Genomic DNA, 20,507 nt, shown 5'->3' with positions numbered 1-20,507 from the left:
AGCAGACAGAAACATTGCATTTGATATTACCTGCCATGTCACTTCCTTTATGTTCCTCTTTTTTGGAACAAACTAAATGCTGGAGTCATTTTGCTATCTGGGTATACATTAAATATATGATTTTTTTTCTCTTCTCTTTAGGCTCAATTCAGTCTGATGTTCTAAGGTCTGCAGTCATGTTAAATAATAATAATGCCTTTTAAATGTCTCAAATCAAAAGTAACAAGCCTGTTTTGAAAATTTAAGGAAAAGAAAATACAGATATTTTTGTTAAATTGTAGGGAGTAAAAGTAAAAAGTTGCTAGAACAATAAATGTTGAGGTAAAGTACAGATAGCTAGGGATGGGAACAGAGTACTGGTTCTTGTAGAGAATCAGTTCCCAGTGGTTCACTTCCTTGGAATTGTTTGTTCCTGTCAATCGCCCTTATTGGTTTTACTTGCACTTGCAGCTGATTTCTGTCATGGTCTGGTGAGTCACAGTATTTTTCCACACCGTCTGCTCTCCTTTTCGGGGCGGAGCAGTCATCGCTCGCCCAAGTATAACCACCTGGAACTGAATTTGAGCTGTATTTAAGACCAGTGTTCTCCACCAGCCTTTGCTAGACTGTCTGCTAACCTAAGTTAGTTCATGGCTTCATGTGTCTCGTGTTTATTCATAGTTTTCATACCTACCTTTGCTCTCGTCCTCTCAGGTGTTCCCTGGAAAATCATTCATCCTCCAATTTAATTATTCAAACTTGCTTTAATAAATAATAATAAAAAGAGGAAGTGTTTTACTGGTGATTCCTCAAGGTGGATAAACAAACACATGAACCAAATATCTCTAGAAACATCCCGTCTCAGAATTAAAAATAAATATGCTGATGCTAATAAAAACGATTTTATTACTTCTAGGGTGAATTATTGTAATTCGTTATTATCAGGTTGTTCTAAAAGTTCTTTGAAGAGCCTCTAGCCAGAAAAGTTACAGGACATTTCTATTGGATTCCTTTTATTGGCTCCCTGTTAAATCAAGAATTTAAAAATCCTCCTTACTTACAAGGTCTTGAACAATCAGGCCCAATCTTATCTTTAAAATCATAGCACCATATCACCCTAACGAAGCAGCTTGCTCTCAGACTGCAGGTTTACTTGTGGTTCCTAGAGTATTTAAAAGTAGAATGAGAGCAGAGCATACAGCTTTCAGCCCCCTCTTCTATGGAACCAGCTCCCAGCTTGGATTTGGGAGGCAGACACTATCTCTATTTTTAATATTAGGCTTAAAATGTTCCTTTTCAATAAAGCATATTAATTAGGGCTGGATCAGATAAACTCTGAACGAGGGATAATAAATCACATTTAGGCAGATGTTGTTGTGATTTGGCACTTTATAAATAAAACCAAATGGAACTAAAATGGTTGCACAATTGAGAAAGGTGAAATATTGTATAAAGAAACCATAAACATGTGAGAAGACATCTAAAAATAAATGTTCACAGGTAGAAACAACAGCCAGTCAGTTGTTTTATCTGAAATATTTCAATTCAGCACATCAAAATCTTTTAGTAGTTGGACACTGTGTCTTCAGTGTTGCTATTTTCTGAAAAACTGTTGAATACTGTTATTAGCAATAAGAACTCAGTTTCTACTCCAGTCTTCTATGGATGTCCTCTCTGTGACCTCAGTTTGGGCCTTGAGAAAACTCAAAGCTAGTATTTTCACATGTCACATCGAGTTATATGCTGGACTCCAGGCAACATCGAGATTTCTCTTTGAAAACAAAGAGCTTTCCAAAATCTGTTATGCGTAATCATAAACTACACAATGCAATCATCTCAATTCTCTTGAAAATGATCCAAGGTGTAAAAATCTGTATTTATTTGTTACAAAAGTGGAACAACTGTGCACAGTTCAAGTAGGAGTAGACTGCAGACACAAATCAATCAAAAAGTACAACAGGCTTTTTTGGTCATTAAATAGAAAGGCAACAAGTCATTTGTTTTGTGGAAATCAACTTTAGTTCTAACTGAAAATGTTCTCTAATAGTGTTTGGGGGGCATTTTTACTCAGAGCAGAAAGGCCCACACTAACTTTCAACATGTAGAACATATAACACAATATTAATAAGGAAGAAAATTTATCATTAACATTCATTCATTAGTAGAGATCTCACGAGTCGGTCCGCATCTTGCGGATCAAGCTGTTGTTTTACCCAACCAGTGGTGTAGACTTCTGTTAAAGCTCCAGTGATGTCTGCTAACTTATGAGGAGCGCTGAAGCTGCCTCTCTGATACAAGCCACAGCCTTCTGGATGTCTTCCTCTGTTTGTTCAATGGTGACCACCACTCTGATACTGGAGACACACAGGTGGAGCAGTGAGACACACTGAGACTGTGTAAAGGTAATGTTATTTAAACAAATTATTTCAATCAAATGTTTGAATGCTTCAAACAAAATCACCCTCAAATGAGACTTTAACCCATCAAATAATAAAGCACGTACAACCCCAACGGGTCATGGCAGATGGCTACCCCACGCTAAACCTGGTCCACCGCCAAAAAAGCTATGGACCATTGAGATACAAATGCATTAAAGTACTAAACAATGTTAAACCCCATGACAGAACTAATAATGTGCCAGGTGCATAGAAATGTAGGGTCTTTTACCTGGGAGGTGGAAGAAAGCGCTCCTCTTTTTCCAGACACCGAGCTAGGGTCAGAGCCACGTGTCTTTCCATACACTAAGACAGAAATCATAGAAACTCGATGAGAAACTAAACATATTTTATACAGTATTCCATCACGTGATCGATGGGAACTCGAAAGTGAATTATAAGAATGTTTTGGGCATAAGACAATACAGATACTAAAAACACTGTGTACTACTGATCAAATGATGAAAGCACTATGCAGTCGCATCCTATTACAATGTAGTCCCAGTCTTAACCATATACCATACTATTCACACAAGTAAATGGTAAATGGACTGATTCTTATATAGCGCTTTTCTACTCTCCCGGAGTACTCAAAGCGCTCTATACAACGTGCCTCATTCACCCATTCACACCCACTCATACAAGCACTTCTAAACACTGTTGGCCTTTAAAAAACCAAAAAAACCAAAACTATATTTGTGAAGTTATGGTACTATCTTGCTGTCATCTAAAATAATGTGCCAATGACATGTCCATACTTTTGCGTTTTGATGGGGACGCCCCTTAAACTTAACCCCATTGGGGATTAAGTGTAAGAAGGTAGTTACAGTGAATTGTTTCATTGTTTCTTGTGTATTTGTGCCTTAGTGGCAGGTTTTACAGTGAAAATTGTTTTATTGTTTTCTGCAACAACCTGACTTGTTGTCTGCAAAATGCACACAAGTACAGGGTACTTGCGCCTTATTCGCAGGTCGTGTTATAAAGTGTTACCGGATTTCATCTTGACTTTGACACTCTGTCTGAAGTTATATATGAAATCCCACAGAGGTCTCCAAAAACTTTAAATAACAGTTTCAGTGTGCGTCTGATTGAATCATCTGGTACTGTTAGACTTACATAATCGACAACTGAACGGAGCTGCTTCATGTCAGATTCCCTGGAACCAGAACTTCTCTCTAGCTCCAAGTGAAGAGCTGGGGCCACTGGAACTCCAGCTAACTTTAGACCTGGTGTTCTGTTTCACATAGAAAATAAAGCAAACATATACCAAAACACAATTTATTATGGACACTGTAAAGGAAGACAAAGCCAGAGCATAATTTGAATGTAAGCCTATGTGTTTCCTCTATGTGTGAAAGGCTGTAGTGTCTGGGGATGCAAATAATGATGCTGAATCAGAAACCTGATGTGGAGGGACACCTCCCCCACCTACAGAAGGAAAAAAAGAAATCATTATAAACACAAACATACCCTTGTAAAGCGTTGTAGACATGTTTGCACTTTTCTCTGAGGACTCGAAAAACATCTGCAAAACAGAAGAAATTCTTTTTACAAAAATTCTAATGATAATGTATTTTTCCAGAGCTGGAGTGGATGAGAACAGATTGTGTACCTGGGTCCTCCTCCATGATGTTGAGAGCCTCGATAGCAGCAGCAGCCAGCATGGGAGGCAGAGAGGCAGAGAAACAGTAGCCTTGACCTGAGAGGCGCTACAAAATACATAAAAAAAAAAAAAGTTTTACTAAATCATATCTTCATGATTAACGTGCTAAAATTGATCACCTTAAAAATACCTATCGATTAATGGAATAACAAACCAGCAGTTCTGGCCCATATCAGTATAATTTCAGCTTACGTTTCCCCAGATTCACTTCACTCAGCTAGGTGTAATGACTGAGGTCTGAGTTTACAGTTAGGCCTAGAAACTGTTGGCACCTTATTAAATGTGTCTTTAAACATTTCCCAAAAGATTTGAGAACACATCCACAATGAAAGTAGTTTACTTTTGTTTCATATTAAAATATTATAAATGTTCATATTTTCTATCATAAAATTCGACCAATTGAGATGGAATGAGAGGAGAGACACCATCCTGTTCTCGGTGCTCGCTTCAAAAGCCTCCATCTCTACTTCACCTATTAAGACAGCAAAGCTTCATAATAGAAGAGTTCTGGTGCTTAACCGGCCTTCTTGCAGTCCAGACTTTTCACCAATTAAAAACACTTCGCAAAGTCACAGCAACTGGTCTCCTCAGTTCACAGACATTTGTGGCGCTGCTACACAGTAGGGGTGATGTGGGCCGCGAGTTTGAGACCCCTACTCTATAAAATATGATTAAAATATGGGTCAATGAGATTTGCAAATCATTGCATTCTGTTTTTATTTAAATTGTACTTCAGTATAAAATGTAACTAGGCGTGTAAATAAGTGAAACGTTACAAAAAAGCAACAGATATATACTAGATATAATGATATGTCAAGCATTTGATTAATCACTAATCTTGACAACGACATGTAAAAATGCTGGCTGATGATGCATTACAAGACAGACTCCCAACACGGCTGTTACAGTACCTGGTGGTCGATGACAAAGGAGCGGCCGCAGCAGAAACCTCCGATGGAAGCCAGAGCATTTTCCATGTTAGCACTTATCAGGTCAATGTCATCTATCTGCAAGAAACACAGTTTTTTCATTTTGCTAAGATAGATTTAAAATGAAGCAATCAAAGTGCAATTTAATGACAAACTGTCATATTTGTTTTAAAAAGTTAAATAAAAACAGATTTTCTTCATTTTTGTCACTACAAATTTCACTTTAAGTATTCTACACATTTTATTTTTGCATCATTGTGAAATAAAACTATACACCACTCAAAACTGTCACTAGCTGTCTTTTGCAATGTGAAGTTTATTATTAGTCCCTCTGCAAAATACAACAAAATAAAAGTTTTTGTTATATTTTAACAAGTCAATTCTGAGCAACTGATGCATCTATTGATCTGTCGTGATTCACTCCCTTTTCTTACCACTAAAATGAAAGTTTGAGACTTTTATCTTTAATAGCTTTTGAGACATTCGTGTTCAAACATTGCCTCAGATTTCAATGTGGGAGGAAACTGCCTGAAAGTAGGCTGACAGAACATTTTTCAAAACTGCTCTGTCAACCGCACACACACACGTACGCACACGCACACCAGATACTTGGACCACAACATTTTTATGGCAATCAGAAAATGGTTGAGCAGAAGGCCCACATTAGATTCACTAATCTAAATGAAGCAGGCTATCATTAGACCTAGACAAACATCTACAGGCCTACTAAAGAAAGTTCAGAAGCTTTAAGTGTGGCTGTAACCGACTGGTACACCACGGTACGCCAAAGTGCTAGAAGACAGCTAAAATGGATGGCTGCATAACGTTTCCCTTTGCAAGCAAAACCCCTTCATAACATACAGCCAAGTCAAGAATACTGGCGAAGAAGAGGTCCACATAAATGAGGAGACACACATTTCTTTCCTTTCTTTTTTTCGTTAGTGCAAATCACTAGTCTGCTAACCAAAGATTCAGATATTGCCATTAACAAAAATTAGTCCGAAAGGATTGTGCATTTGTGCAAGCTCAATGTAATGGTAAATCTTACAAAGCTTTACAACAAATAAAATTCAGCATTTGATCGTGTCCATAGATTCCAGACGTTACATAGCCATTGTCTGCAAAGAAACCTTCTATTTTATTTATATTTCAATCACTTTTATTTATTTGATTGCATCAGCTGACCTAGACTAGTTTGACTATGGTAAAGCTACCAAGAGAGAAAGATAATAACACATTTTGAATCAGCTGTTAAACTGTTTACTGCCAGTATTAAGTATTTTTGCATTTCAAGCTAAACTACTCACATTGACCCCAAAGTGTTCTGTGACTCCTCGGCCATGGTCTCCCAAAACACCAAATGACATGCTCTCCTCAAGAAAGATCCGCACCTTGTATTTGTACTTGAGTTTTACCTGGAAGTTAGAAAAACATAAAAAACAAAACATAAAGTCAATAAATGGCAAAAGTATCTATGTGTACACTATCTGGTATAATCAAGAAATCAAGCGAGTGGTGAATGATTTAGTCTACTGTAGTAGACGGACATCAGCTCAACTACAGAAGGTGAACGATGTTAAGCCATAATATTTGCCTGTGCTTTGGTGGGGTTTTTTAACTTTTTTCTGCAAAACAAGCAAAATTAAATTGGAAACAAAATTGTTTTCCATTTACCAGTTCAGGCAGAGGACAGATATCTGCAGTGTTGATGTAGAGCCCCTCCACTACAATGAACTTCCGGGTCACTCGAGCTTTGCGAGGATTCTGCAAGAGAAACATTCTTATTTGGAGATTTTTTAAAAAACCCAATGAAAATAGCGAGAATGTAGAAGCATTTAACATCCTGTACCACCTGTAACACCATTACAGCACATTTGTGACACTTGAGTTTCTCAAACGGTCCTAACCTTCAGGTCCTCTAGCTCCTGCTCCTTAAGCAACCTCTCCAAGTCCTCCATGTCATTGTGTTTGAAGTACTTGATTAAGCTGCGGGATGCCTGAAGACCTTTTTGTATAGCGAAACAGGCTGCTTCATCTCTGAAAGGAAACAAAAGAGAAAACATTAAACTATGGAACCAAAATATCCCACACTTGGAGTCAGTCAGACTTACACATGGTAGGTAAATCAGTCTGTGCAAACAAAATCTGACTGACAATCACTTCATCCAGTCCATCAACATGTCTATGAAACCCCACCCCTACAAGACTCCTCAAACAATTCTTAACAGTAATTACTGCCTTTCAGTATTATCAGTTTATTTTTAATAACAGGTTACATATTACAGGCTTTTAATGTGGTTAAACCATTACTTAAAAAGCTCTTACATAATCCAGCTTTATTCAAATATAGATCAATTTCACAGACCAAAACCTAGTGAAGCTTAATAATCGTCTTATGGCCTCTGGCAGTGGCCTGAAAACGGCTTGTCCTGTTACACCTCAGTGCCGCATTCAACCGTTGATCACAACAGTTTACAGAGACTAGAATACACTGTTAGCTATAAAGGCAAAACACTGTGCTGTTGTCTGACAGATTAAAATTTGTACATTTAAAGAAGAAGTCTCCTTCACATACAGAAGTTAGTCTTGGAGTTCTACAGAAAACTTTATGTTAGACATGCTTTTCTTAGGCAATTTATTTAAAAAACAATTTACACATTTCTGTTGCTGTACAGATGATACTCAGTTATTATCATCTAAAATGTTATCCAAAAGTTTTGAGCAGCCCATGATTTGAATGATTTGACTTTTTTTTTTTTTAATTATTTTGTTTGATCATATTAGTTCCTCAAAAAGCCCACCCTCGGCCTGGTGGTAATTATTCATTTTTTCATCTAAAAACACTCCTCTTTTATTGATTGACCTGTTACATGTAGCTCTGGCTCATGTTTACGTGTAACTACCGTAATTGTCGGGCTATAAGCCGCTACTTTTTGCACAAGCTTTGAACCCTGCGGCTTTTAGTCAGGTGCGGCTTTTCTATGGATTGTCCATGATTTTTGTCATATCGTAAGACGATTTGTTTTGTTTGTTCCGCTGTTGTACGGCACTACGTTGCCTGGCGGAAGGGCATGTGATCAGACACACAGTATCTGGGTTCAAGAGTGGTATGTTGGTCACGTGTCCATCCGCCAGGCAACATAGTGCCGTACAAGTAGCGCGAAAAACAAACTTCAAATTAACGCTACGCGTTCAGCGGGAGGCGTGGATGACGAGCGGCGATAAACTTGCGAAAAGCAAGTTATGCTCAACTCCACCGGTGGAATCTGACAGCGTGGAAAAGTGTGAAAACATCCATGATCACCAACGGATTTCGAAGGGCTGGACTGCTGCATGATGGAGAGGAGGACACCGCCACGGCCCTTCTGAGGGTGTTTGACTCTGACACTGACAACGAGGATTTCTTTGGTTTTGTAAGTGACAACGAAGGAGAGAAGCTGAGAGTGGATGACGTAGCCATCCTGAGCCTGTTCGTATCCGACACTGGAGAAGAGGACTTTGGTGGTTTTAGTGCGCAGGAAGATGGTGGTGAATGACTGACTTTTCTTCTTGTTAAAGCCGTGTCACTGCACCTGAGCCTAAAAGGTAGTCCGAATCTATTTTTCTGGTGTGCTGCAGGTTGTTATGTACTACATTTGTTACTCATTTATGAAGCACAGTACATGTTTCGTACTTGTAATTACCGCTACTTGTACATATACCTAAAAAGTTGTGCAAATATGTACCCATAACTTGTTTTTTCAAAATATTAATAAAAGGGGTGTGTCTCCAAACAGCCATCTCTTTCCTGACAATTCCCTTTGTGCATATTCTCTTACATATGATAAGTCAACATTGAAACACCTGCGGCTTTTGGTCAGGTGCGGCTAATGTATGTACAAAACAGGATTTTCCCCTGATTTTAGCTTGTGCGGCTAATATTCAGGTGCGCTTTGTAGTCCGGGAAATACGGTAGTTTCTGTGGATGGTATTACACTGACCTCCAGTAACACTTTGAGGAGTCTTAGGGGTGTTTTCTTGTCTAGGATGTGTTCTTCCATATTCACATTAAACTAGTATGTAGGAGACTGCTCTAACACCTCTATTTAAAGCTTTCATTTGAATCACAATGTCACAGTAAGGGTACTAATACGGACTAGAAAGACACCTTAGACATGTTTCCTATTTTAGTTTCTTTTTGAGTCCCTGTTAAATCCAGAACTTAAAATCTCTGTCCTCACAAAGGCCACATAAAATAAACAAAACTAAAGCTAACTGAAGATTGGTTTAATTGAGTGAGGGGTGTTATATTGGTATACATATTATGAGAAACAACACTCACACGAAGATGATGTCACCCCTCTTGGAGTAGGCAGGTATTGCACTAGCAATAGTCGCAAAGCCATATGAATAAAGAATGGCCTCTTCAGTTTTCATGAATTTGGAGAGACGGCTTTCCAGCTCCAGGTGAACATCTGGGGGCAAGGAAACATAACATTAGTTACTAATTGGTTACATTTTTTAGATGTCACTTACCATTACCTTTAGTATTTCTGAGTTTTTAGTGGATGTGGTTTAATCAGAGGTAAAAAACTACTGCACTTTGAAAGAAAGACTGTCAAGACACCAAACAACAGTATGATTTTAAATATTTGTGCTTGACTGAGAAAAGTCTCAGTTCATCACTTAGCATTAGATACATTCACTTGCTTATCCCTTGACAGCTTAACAAGGCTCATTAAAAAATACGATAAGGCTGTCTATCCCATTTATCATGGCAGAAAGACTTAAGGATAATGACAAAATTATAATACCAAGAGAAAATCTGAGAAACTGGAAAACTCCAGTGAACTTAATAAGATATAGTTGGATATATAGTTGCGCGAGTGACTCAAACTATGGTTTGAGTGAATGTTTCTTGGTGTGTGAAAGAAGTTGCTGCGGTGATGGAAAGTAAATGTCCATACTAAGGTAGAATGAGTATGACTATTGGTATTTGCTTTACTACTGTGGTTTCACTAATTCATTTGAATTAACTTGTTGCATGATCTGATGATTGAGTCATTAGGTCTTTTTCCAAAATTATCCTCCTTGTATTATCCCTAGACGGCTGGAATTTCGATTGCAAATCAACAGCTAACATATAAATGCTTAAGCTAACATAACGTAACTAATGTCATGCCCCGTAGTAATTAGGCTACTCAGAAGCCATCCTAATATTTCGGTCTTTGTCGTTTCAAAAAAATATAATGTTAAAATCTCAAATAAATAGTCTGACACCCCCCTCCTTGAATCGCTACCTTATCGTGGTGGAGGGGTTTGTGTGTCCCAGGGATCCCAGGGGCTATGTTGTCTGGGGGCTTTTGCCCCCTGGTAGGGTCTCCCATGGCAAACTGGCCCTGGGTGAGGGACCAGACAAAGAGCGATTCATAAGACCCTTATGAAAAGGACACCGAGGGAACAGTTTACCCTGCCCGGGATAGGGTTTACCCTGTTTACCCTGCCCCGCCCTGGAGCCAGGCCCGGGGAGGGTGCCCGAGGGCGAGCGTCTGGTGGCCGGGCCTTAGTCCATGGGGCCCGGCCGGGCACAGCCCGAAGAGGAGACATGGGCCCATCCTCCCGCAGGCCCACCACCCGCAGGAGGCGCCATAGGGGTCGGGAGCATTGTGTGCCAGGTGGCGGCCAGGAGAGGAGGCCCTGGCGGACTGACCCCCGGCTGCCAAGACTGGCAATAGGGACATGGAATGTCACCTCTCTGGTGGGGAAGGAGCCTGAGTTAGTGCGTGAGGTTGAGAGGTACCGGCTAGATATAGTCGGGCTCACCTCTACGCATGGCTTGGGCTCTGGAACCAGTCTCCTGGAGAGGGGCTGGACTCTGTCTCAGTCTGGAGTTGCCCCTGGTGAGAGGCGGCGGGCTGGGGTGGGTATTCTAATATCCCCTCGGCTTGCTGCCGGTACGTTGGGGTTTTTCCCGGTGGACGAGAGGGTTTGTTCCCTGCGCCTTAGGGTCTGGGAACGGGTCCTGACTGTCATCTGCGCTTATGCGCCGAGTGGCAGTTCAGAGTACCCAGCCTTCTTAGAGTCCCTGAGGGGGGGGGGGAGGGTGCTGGAGGGTGCTCCACCTGGAGACTCTGTTGTCCTGCTGGGAGACTTCAATGCTCACGTGGGTAACAACAGCGAGACCTGGAGGGGCGTGATTGGGAGGAACGGCCTCCCTGATCTGAACCCGAGCGGTGCTTTGTTATTGGACTTCTGTGCTAATCACAGTTTGGCCATAACGAACACCCTGTTCGAACATAAGAGTGTCCATAAGTGCACGTGGCACCATGACGCTCTAGGCCGTAGGTCGATGATCGATTTTGTAATCGTATCAGCAGACCTGCGACCATATGTTCTGGACACTCGGGTAAAGAGAGGGGCTGAGCTGTCAACTGATCACCACCTGGTGGTGAGTTGGATCAGGTGGCGGGGGAGGACGCTGGACAGACCTGGTGCACCTAAACGCGTAGTGAGGGTGTGCTGGGAACGTCTAGCAGAGGCCCCAGTCCGCGAGATCTTCAACGCACACCTCCGGCAGAGCTTCAACAGCATTCCGAGGGAGACTGGGGACATTGAGTCCGAATGGACCATGTTCAGCGTCTCCATTGCTGAAGCTGCTGCACTGAGCTGCGGCTGCAAGGTGGTTGGTGCCTGCCGTGGTGGTAATCCCCGAACCAAATGGTGGACACCAGAGGTGAAGGGAGCCACCAGGCTGAAGAAGGAGTCCTATCGGGCTTGGTTAGCCTGTGGGACTCCGGAGGCAGCCGACAGGTATCGACAGGCCAAGCGGAATGCGGCTCGGGCAGTGGCTGAAGCAAAAACTCGGGTGTGGGAGGAGTTCGGAGAGGCCATGGAAAAAGACTTTCGGACTGCCTCGAAGAGATTCTGGCAAACCGTCAGACGTCTCAGGAGGGGAAAGCGGTGCTATACCTGCACTGTGTATAGTGCTGGCGGAGCGCTGCTGACGTCGACTGAGAAAATTGTCAGGCGGTGGAAGGAATACTTCGAGGACCTCCTTAATCCCACTGACACGTCTTCCGAGGAGGAAGCAGAGTCTGGGGATGAGGGGAATGACCCGCCAATTTCCGGGGGCGAGGTCACTGAGGCAGTTAAACAACTCCTTGGTGGCAGAGCCCCTGGTGTTGATGAGGTCCGCCCCGAGTTCCTGAAGGCTCTGGACGTTGTAGGGCTGTCCTGGTTGACACGCCTCTGCAATGTTGCGTGGAGATCAGGGGCAGTACCTGTGGACTGGCAGACCGGGGTGGTGGTCCCCATCTTTAAGAAGGGGGACCGGAGGGTGTGTTCCAACTACAGGGGGATCACACTCCTCAGCCTCCCTGGGAAAGTCTATGCCAGGGTGCTGGAAAGGAGAGTTCGTCCGTTAGTCGAACCTCGGATACAGGAGGAACAATGCGGTTTTCGTCCTGGTCGCGGAACACTGGACCAGCTCTTTATCCTCTCCAGGATACTTGAGGGTGCATGGGAGTTTGCCCAACCAGTCTACATGTGTTTTGTGGACTTGGAGAAGGCATTCGACCGTGTCCCTCGGGGTGTCCTGTGGGAGGTGTTGCGGGAATATGGGGTGTCTGGCCCATTCGATCCCTATACAACCGTTGCAAGAGCTTGGTTCGCATTGCCGGCAATAAGTCGGACTCGTTCCCGGTGGGTGATAGGCTCCGCCAGGGCTGCCCTTTGTCTCCGGTTCTGTTCATAATTTTTATGGACAGAATTTCTAGGCGCAGCCAAGTGGCGGAGGGCTTTCGCTTTGGTGGCCTCAGAATCTCATCTCTGATTTTTGCAGATGATGTGGTTCTGTTGGCTTCATCGGGTGAGGGCCTCCAGCTCGCACTGGAACGGTTCGCAGCCGAGTGTGAAGCAGCGGGAATGAGGATCAGCACCTCCAAATCTGAGGCCATGGTTCTCAGCCGGAAAAGGGTGGAGTGCCCACTCCGGGTCGGGGATGAGTTCCTGCCCCAAGTGGAGGAGTTCAAGTATCTCGGGGTCTTGTTCGCGAGTGATGGGAGAAGGGAGCCGGAGATCAACAGACGGATTGGGGCTGCAGCTGCAGTAATGCGGACGCTGCACCGGTCCGTCGTGGTGAAGAGGGAGCTGAGTGTAAAAGCGAAGCTCTCAATTTACCGGTCAATCTACGTCCCTACCCTCACCTATGGCCACGAGCTGTGGGTAGTGACCGAAAGAACGAGATCGCGGATACAAGCGGCAGAAATGAGCTTCCTCCGAAGGGTGGCTGGCCTCTCCCCTAGAGATAGGGTGAGAAGTTTGGCCATCCGGGAGGGGCTCAGAGTAGAGCAGCTGCTGCTCCACATCGAAAGGAGCCAGCTGAGGTGGTTCGGGCATCTGACAAGGATGCCCCCTGGGCGCCTCCTGGGTGAGGTGTTCCAGGCATGTCCCACCGGGAGGAGGCCCCGGGGCAGACCCAGGACACGCTGGAGAGATTATATCTCTCGGCTGGCCTGGGAACGCCTTGGTATTCCCCCGGATAAGCTGGAGGAGGTGGCTGGGGAGAGGGAGGTCTGGGCCTCTTTGCTTAGGCTGCTGCCCCCGCGACCCGGCCCCGGATAAAGCGGATGAAGATGGATGGATAGTCTGACACCAATATGTCACAGATTTAAAAACGATCTTCAGTTTTCGTGTTTGCAACATCTTCTGAAAACCTGACCTCTGACTTTAAGGTCAATCCAATCTAAGACTTCTAAGAAATGGTGTCAATTTAAAAATCCTTACAAAAGCGGGTGGCCATGCCGCTCAGTCGTTTAAGGCTGAGCTATAACTGCAGAAAATAAGTTGTCCTATAGTTAACCCTTGAGGTAAGCCAAATTTCTGTATAAATGGGTTTGATTTCTCTGACAACACATCGTTTTATGTCAGCAAGATATTCATTCAAACCAAGAAAAGAATAAATTAAGGGTATATTTAGGAAATAATTAGATTATCAAAGAGTTTAATTACTTTTCTTACAAGTGTAGCTTAACATCAAATGGTGGAATGTTAATAGAAGATAAAAGTACCCCATCAGCCTTTTACAGCTGAGGGGTGAAAAGCTAAACTCACCAAAGGTCCCATAGAAGCCTCTTGGACCACAAGTGCCCACACCATATTTCTTCAGTGATGCCAAAGCCTTTTGCTGTAATGAAAAATTAGCTTATAATTCTAAAATTAGAACAAATTCAAGTTTTAATAAAACTCATTGACTGAGGCATACTGTCGATGTCACACTGTGTTTGTGCATAATTCAAAGAATTATTTTTGCTAGCAATAATACAACTTAATAGTTGCTTCTGATAAAAACTGCACTGCCCACTGGGCAAGTCATTCACTGGGCGACCTAGCTGTGTGTGTGGCTGTTTTAAATGAGGGGTTTTCCCTTCAGAACATAAATGTTGCCTAGATAAAGATTTAGCTATAACAGTAAATGGATAATTTAGCACATTAGAGGAAGAACATATCGTACTGAAATTACAAGGTTGCCTTTCAATAATAAATACCGACCTTAACCCGCTCATTATCAAGGAGACCCAGGAAGTTGAACGATGCAAAGTTTATGCAGTCTTTTCCATTGATTGTGATTTTGTGGCTGGGAGGTCTGTAACAGAAATTTTACATTTGAATCTTTATTTTATCATCTTACATACTCAAGGCACAAATCAGATATTTACAAAAATCGGATATTTTCATTTTCATCCAAGCTGTCAAGATGTAATTTAAGCTCGGATTGATTTTTTTTTTCCCTTTTACTTTTTCTCGAGTATATGAAAAACATTATCATTTAGTTTGAGATCAAGTAAGTGACTCAGTCATTTACAAGTATTCAATTTTTGCCTGAATAAGCCCTTGGCCTGCTTTTGTGAAGGTCATTTAGCTGAATCTCAAATGCTACACCCTTCGTATTATCCTGCTACTATCAGCAGTCACACAGCAGTTTTAGATATTATATAACAAAGACTAACCCGGGCTTCCTGTTCTCGAGCGTAAGCAGTGGTTTACACTTTGTTTTAAATCTTCATTCATTATAGTGACTTTTGATTATAGACATTGGCAAAGATATGATCTCTACATCGAGTATACTATTTGAATAGATAGTGTCATGTTTTTTCTTAACCAAGTAAAGACTTCTCCAATGATGCTCTTCATCTTCTGTGGTCTTTTAGACATTTCCGTCTGTCTGAGCTTGACCAGTTAACTCCTTGTTTGTATGAATGTGCTAAATAACTGATTTGGCCACTTTAAATTTTTGGATATCTACCTGATAGATTTATTTGGGGTTTTCAGCTTAGGCATCTCTTGATACAACTGCCTATTACTTACAGTTGTTCCTTACTTCCCTGCCTGTTTTTATTGTCTTTTTGATATAGCCCTGTTAAAATCTTGTACCATTTCTGATGGGTATGTTTAGCAACTTAATTTTAGCCTCTTACACTTGCATAAGCTTTGGACTGCATATTCAAAGCACCTATGATCACCATGTGTGGAAAGGCAAAAAGATAAAAACTATCTTTGTCCAACTGCTTGTGGACTTGCCTAGCAGATTACCCATAATTATATTAAAGAACTTTATTTTTCTTAAGAGTATCAATGAAAAATCTTTAAAAGTAATTAGGGAGAGATGTTTCTCAAGATCCCAGAGCAACTGCCAAGACACTACTGAATCACTTAGCCAAGTCAAAAATTGTAGTCTTAAAAAAGGCAATCACTTGAACCCTGAACATAAATGGACTGTAGATCAAGAAAACCCCTGCTTCTGCAGAAGAAACATCTTCAAGCTAGACTGACACATGCTAAAGATAACCTGGAGAAAGGTTAATCACACTGGAAGTACATCCTCTGGTCAGATGACTAAGGTCTTTTCCAGAAGACCATAAAAGAGTTTGAGAGATCTGCCAAAAACAATGGGATGGGATTGCTTAGTAGATAAGTGCAGGACTGCTTGAAAACAAATGAAACTGTCACTAGGCTGTCATCCAGCTAAAAAGAAAAAAAATTAACTACCGGTATTAGCATTTTGGGTGGGATAATTCTGTTGGCAAATTAATGTAAGCATGCAAACTAAAACTAGTATATTTGGAAAAGTCATGCTAATCCTGGTTCAGAGGAAAAAAACGAATAATATTATTTTCACAGGGGGGCTAATATTTCTTTCGTCATCTGACTCTTATAGACATTTTGATTTAGTGAATACTTAAAACCTGTAAATAAAGCAGTGAGGTAACAGAGTGTTTACCCTGTGACAACATCATAGTTGAGGGTGGGATAGTCTTTGGAAACGGGAGGAACTAGCGCCTCTGGCTGCCATTCCTCAATCAGTTCCTCCTTTTCCTGTAATGTAGAATCATGTGAGAAGAGTTTGGTAACAAAAAATAATACTGTTTGATTTTCACCGCACGGTTTACCTTCTCTGTCAGTTTATACGTCTCATGAAGTTTGTAGGTCTTAGAGAATAGAAGCCTAATTATCCACAATATGAGGATTCCCTCCAAAATAAGGTGGTAAGCAGGAGCCTGAGGGGGGGGGAAAAAATACTTGTTTTTGAAACATGCTCCAAAAAATGCATTTTTACACAGGAAAGAATTAAAATAAGTGGAAACATTTCAGAAACATTGCAAATGCCTGAATGAAATTTAAATGCAACATAAACAACTAAGCTGTAGAGAACTTAATACAGCCATCAGATAGCTGTATAAAATCCCACCTCTAAATCTTTGAATTCCTGTTTTCAGTCGCATTGCCACAAGTGTACAAAAAGCAAGTGCCTAGCCAAGAAATGGGCCTTTTCAAACATTTACAAAAGAATGGGTTGCTCTAACGAGATTACTGAATTTGAGCATGGTACTGTAATATGATGTAGCAATTAAGTTTGTGAAATTTCTTGCCTCTGAGATATTCCATAACTAATTGTAATCGGTATTAGTGCAGAGTAGTAATGTTTATAATTCAAAGAAATTTAGCTGCGACGCTGCAGACCATGTGAAGTTCTAGAGCGGTAGTGCTAAGTGCTAAGGCACACCACTTGTAAAAGTTGAGCATTCCAAACCTCCTCTTAGCACATGAACTGTGCATCAGGAACTTCATGGCATTTATTTCCACAGCCAAGCATCTCTTATAAATGTAGTTGGCCCAATACTTTTTGATGTAGTAAAAGAGGACTTGTAAGGGGTAAGTGTAACAGAGTAGGATGCTGACCAGGAGGATGAGGAAGAAGAGGAAGAACTGAAATGGCAGTAAAAACAAGTTCAGCACTGTTGAACACTCATGTCTTCAACCCAATCATGCTGGCTGCACCACCATGTGCAAGGTTACAAAAATTAAGAGGAACACAATCAGCTAAAACAACAGTGAGGTCCAAAGCATACTGCTGCATTTTTACTAGGGTTTCAACAAATAAAATAACTCAATTATAAAAAATCCTCAACACAAATGTTTTGCTCCGATGCTTCGTTTAATACATGGCACTGTAGTGTGCAGTTGTTACCATGTAAACGCGAGCTTTTCACCCATGTTTGTGACTAAAAATAGACTTGCAATAGGAACATATCTAAGAACAAGCATATGAATACGTAGTATGAAGACATTAAGCCTACGCAGCCCCCAATTTTCCAACACAAAGACTTATAACACAACAGCAGCAGTGATAAAGTCAGGAAGAGTGAAATAAAACGTTTTTCTAGTGTTCAAAACAGCAGTGCTGCTCTTGTAATTGCCATTGAAACCTTTACTGGGAAAGGGTAGTGGTCCTTAATGAAAGCACCTGATCAACAAACTCTGACATGAAGAAAAGTGAAATTTCTAGCTTCTCCATCCACCACTGTTTGCTTTATACAGCGAGAAGCTACAGTAAAGCTGCAGAAATTATATTAAAATATGCAGATGAACTGTTAACTTAGTCTGACACATGTTTAAATTAGGCAGCCTGTTGAAGGCTGATGGCAGCCGTCCCACTTTCTATCGCAGTGACAACTGCAGCAAGCAGGGGGAGTCAGTTGACAGTTAACAGCTGAAATGTCCTATGTCCAAAATTAATGTCTTATGTTGGACACTGAATTATTATTAACATTCTTTATTAACCTCATACACCATCATAACAGAAAATTAAAGATATGAAGATGTGACAAACTGAGGATGAGGATACTTGCATGTCCAAGACAAGTCAACATTTTTCTAACTGCCTAGATTGGGAATAATAATGATGATGATGGATTGGATTTATATAGCGCTTTTCAAGGCACCCAAAGCGCTTTACAATGCCACTATTCAGTCACTCTCACATTCATACACTGGTGAAGGCAAACTACAGTTGTAGCTACAGCTGCCCTGGGGCAGACTGACAGAAGCGAGGCTGCCATATCGCGCCATCGGCCCCTCTGGCCAACACCAGTAGGCGGTAGGGTAAAGTGTCTTGCCCAAGGACACAACGACCAGGACAGAGAGCCCAGGGATCGAACCGGCGACCTTCCAGTTACAGATACACTTCCCAACCCCCTGAGCCATGGACGCCTTAAATCTAGAGCCTAACTGAAAGAGGCAACAATTCACAAATACAGCCAATTTAAAATCAACAATTAATGTAGCTTGCATGAATGGACTGATTCTTATATAGTGCTTTTCTACTCTCTCTGAGAACTCAAAGTGCTTTATACAACATCCCACACTCACCCATTCACACAAGCACTTTCTTTTATGCTTTAAGTTCTTTCTATCTATAAGCATTCACACACTCAAAGTAACTTGGGGTTAATATTTGCCCAAGGATACTTGGCATGCAAACTGGGGCAACCTTCTGATTAGTAAGTGACCTGCTCTACCTCCTGAACTACAGCCACCCCACAGGACCATGCAAACTTCCACAGAAAGGCCACAGCTGGCTCTTATTCAAATCCAGAGCCTTCCTCTGAAGTGATAGAACTAACCACTGTTCTACTTGTCATTGCTTAAAAAATGTAACATGGACACTTGTGAATAGTTGAAGAGATCTCAAAGATAAAGTCTGCTCCTACTTCATTCCATCATGACAGTGCCCTACCAAATGACGGAAGAGACGCCCTGTACACACACAAGTAGCCGATCACTCTGATAAGTTTCCCCGATCACTAACCAAAAACGTGAAGGAAGACAGAAATCTACAGTCAGACCACAAGAGTAATTCTAACAATAATAATAACAACAATAATAATATTAATAATAATAAAACAGCCAATCATAGCACTGATAAACAAAAGCTACAACACCTCCAAAAGTTGATTCTGTTCATCTGGACGTAGCGTTTTGTGAACAGAATCAACTTTTAGAGATTTACTTACCTGGATGATTGAGCATGCATCAAGACGTTAAAAAGCTACAACAGTTAGCCTGACATCGTCAGCATAGTTTGAAGCTCTTATCGTAGCAGCTCTATCGTACTATGTGCATTTAGAAACTTAACTCCAGCGCTGTAGCTCACCTAATGTGTAAGCAGTAGCTAGCTACTACATACTTCCTTGATGAGTTACTTCTTCGCTGAACAGCTACGGGCTAAGCCTTTCATCGGGTCGTAACCGAGAACTTTACAGTTAACAACCTGGGACAAATTTTACAGCAACAACGTATAGCCAAGCATAAGAAAAATCGAGTAAACGTCAGGGAATAATTCGGCCCAACAACTGAGGAAAAGAAACACTTACCTCATAAAACGCCTGGACCATTTCCACCAACACCCATTGCTGTCCGGTCGCCATGTTTGACTTCCTAAAACGTCACTCGCAATCACGCCACACCCCTATTACGTCACCCACCACTGCTACTGTCCTTATCTCACGATAATGACTTTATTTTTATATTTCTTAAAAAAAAAATAAAATCAAATAATTAAACCACCCAAGTATAATTGCACAGCTTTTTATTATAATAAAAATAAAAAATAAAAACTCTTACTCTATGCAATACTGTACTAAATGCCACTTTAAATCTTGTACTGCTCTAAAAATTTGCACTGCTGCTCACTCTTGCCACTTTATCTCATGTGCAATCACGTTGTCCGACCCCACCTCAATACATGAATACTGAGGTAAGGTGGTCCATCAATACATTTCTATTTTCTTTTATTTCTTGGAACTGTAATTTTAGTGTTATATTGCATTATAATTTTAACTTGCAGTGCTATATTGTACTATGCTGCTGAGAGACTTGTCTTCTGCTCCTCTAACACATTTCATTGCAATGTTGACCCTGTGCTAACTTGCATATGACAAATATAGCTGAAAACTGGTGATTGAATGATTAAATTTAATTAAAATGAATAACTACATAAAGCATTAGTGTGATGAATGAATTTAATACTCGAAACTGACTGACTGTACTGAAACAAATTATCAAAGAACAAAAGTAAAATTTAGTAAATGCTGGTTTCTACAAGCAGTGCTTTGGCACAGGATTTGAAAAACAAAAACATTCCAAACAAACTAAATTTGGGTCAAAAACATGGGTCAGATTTGT

General features: G+C 41.3%; 1 protein-coding gene and 1 long non-coding RNA gene across 3 annotated transcripts in view; both read right to left on the bottom strand.

Annotated features, from left to right (window-relative positions):
* The window catches only part of LOC309711596, a 224,505-nt gene that overhangs the window by 116,061 nt on the left and 87,937 nt on the right, over positions 1–20,507 (bottom strand). The gene's annotated exons all lie outside the window — the stretch shown is intronic.
* Positions 1,837–19,786, bottom strand: sptlc1 (serine palmitoyltransferase, long chain base subunit 1). The gene is made up of 15 exons (XM_082542318.1): positions 19,697–19,786; positions 16,433–16,540; positions 16,264–16,358; positions 14,535–14,628; positions 14,097–14,169; positions 9,328–9,460; positions 6,914–7,043; positions 6,681–6,770; positions 6,314–6,421; positions 4,989–5,084; positions 4,027–4,123; positions 3,885–3,939; positions 3,531–3,648; positions 2,647–2,720; positions 1,837–2,333 (listed from the first exon to the last, which is right to left on the bottom strand). Exons 1-15 carry the CDS (start codon positions 19,748–19,750, stop codon positions 2,237–2,239), a joined length of 1,422 nt encoding a protein of 473 aa, XP_082398444.1. The 5' UTR covers positions 19,751–19,786; the 3' UTR covers positions 1,837–2,236.

The sequence above is a fragment of the Aulonocara stuartgranti genome, assembly GCF_965226115.1.
Source record: "Aulonocara stuartgranti genome assembly, chromosome: 7".
Taxonomy (NCBI): domain Eukaryota; kingdom Metazoa; phylum Chordata; class Actinopteri; order Cichliformes; family Cichlidae; genus Aulonocara; species Aulonocara stuartgranti.
The sequence above is the reverse complement of the archived record's forward strand: the minus strand, read 5'-3'. Positions and strand labels throughout refer to the sequence as shown.

Excerpts from the sequence above, each read along its gene's own strand:
- sptlc1 (XM_082542318.1), bottom strand. The coding sequence starts at position 19,750 with ATGGCGACCGGACAGCAATGGGTGTTGGTGGAAATGGTCCAGGCGTTT. Across the intron at positions 9,461-14,096 it reads AGGCTTCTATGGGACCTTTG|ATGTTCACCTGGAGCTGGAA; the intron begins GTGAGTTTAGCT and ends CCTTGCCCCCAG. Across the intron at positions 6,422-6,680 it reads TCTGTCCTCTGCCTGAACTG|GTAAAACTCAAGTACAAATA; the intron begins GTAAATGGAAAA and ends TCTAACTTCCAG.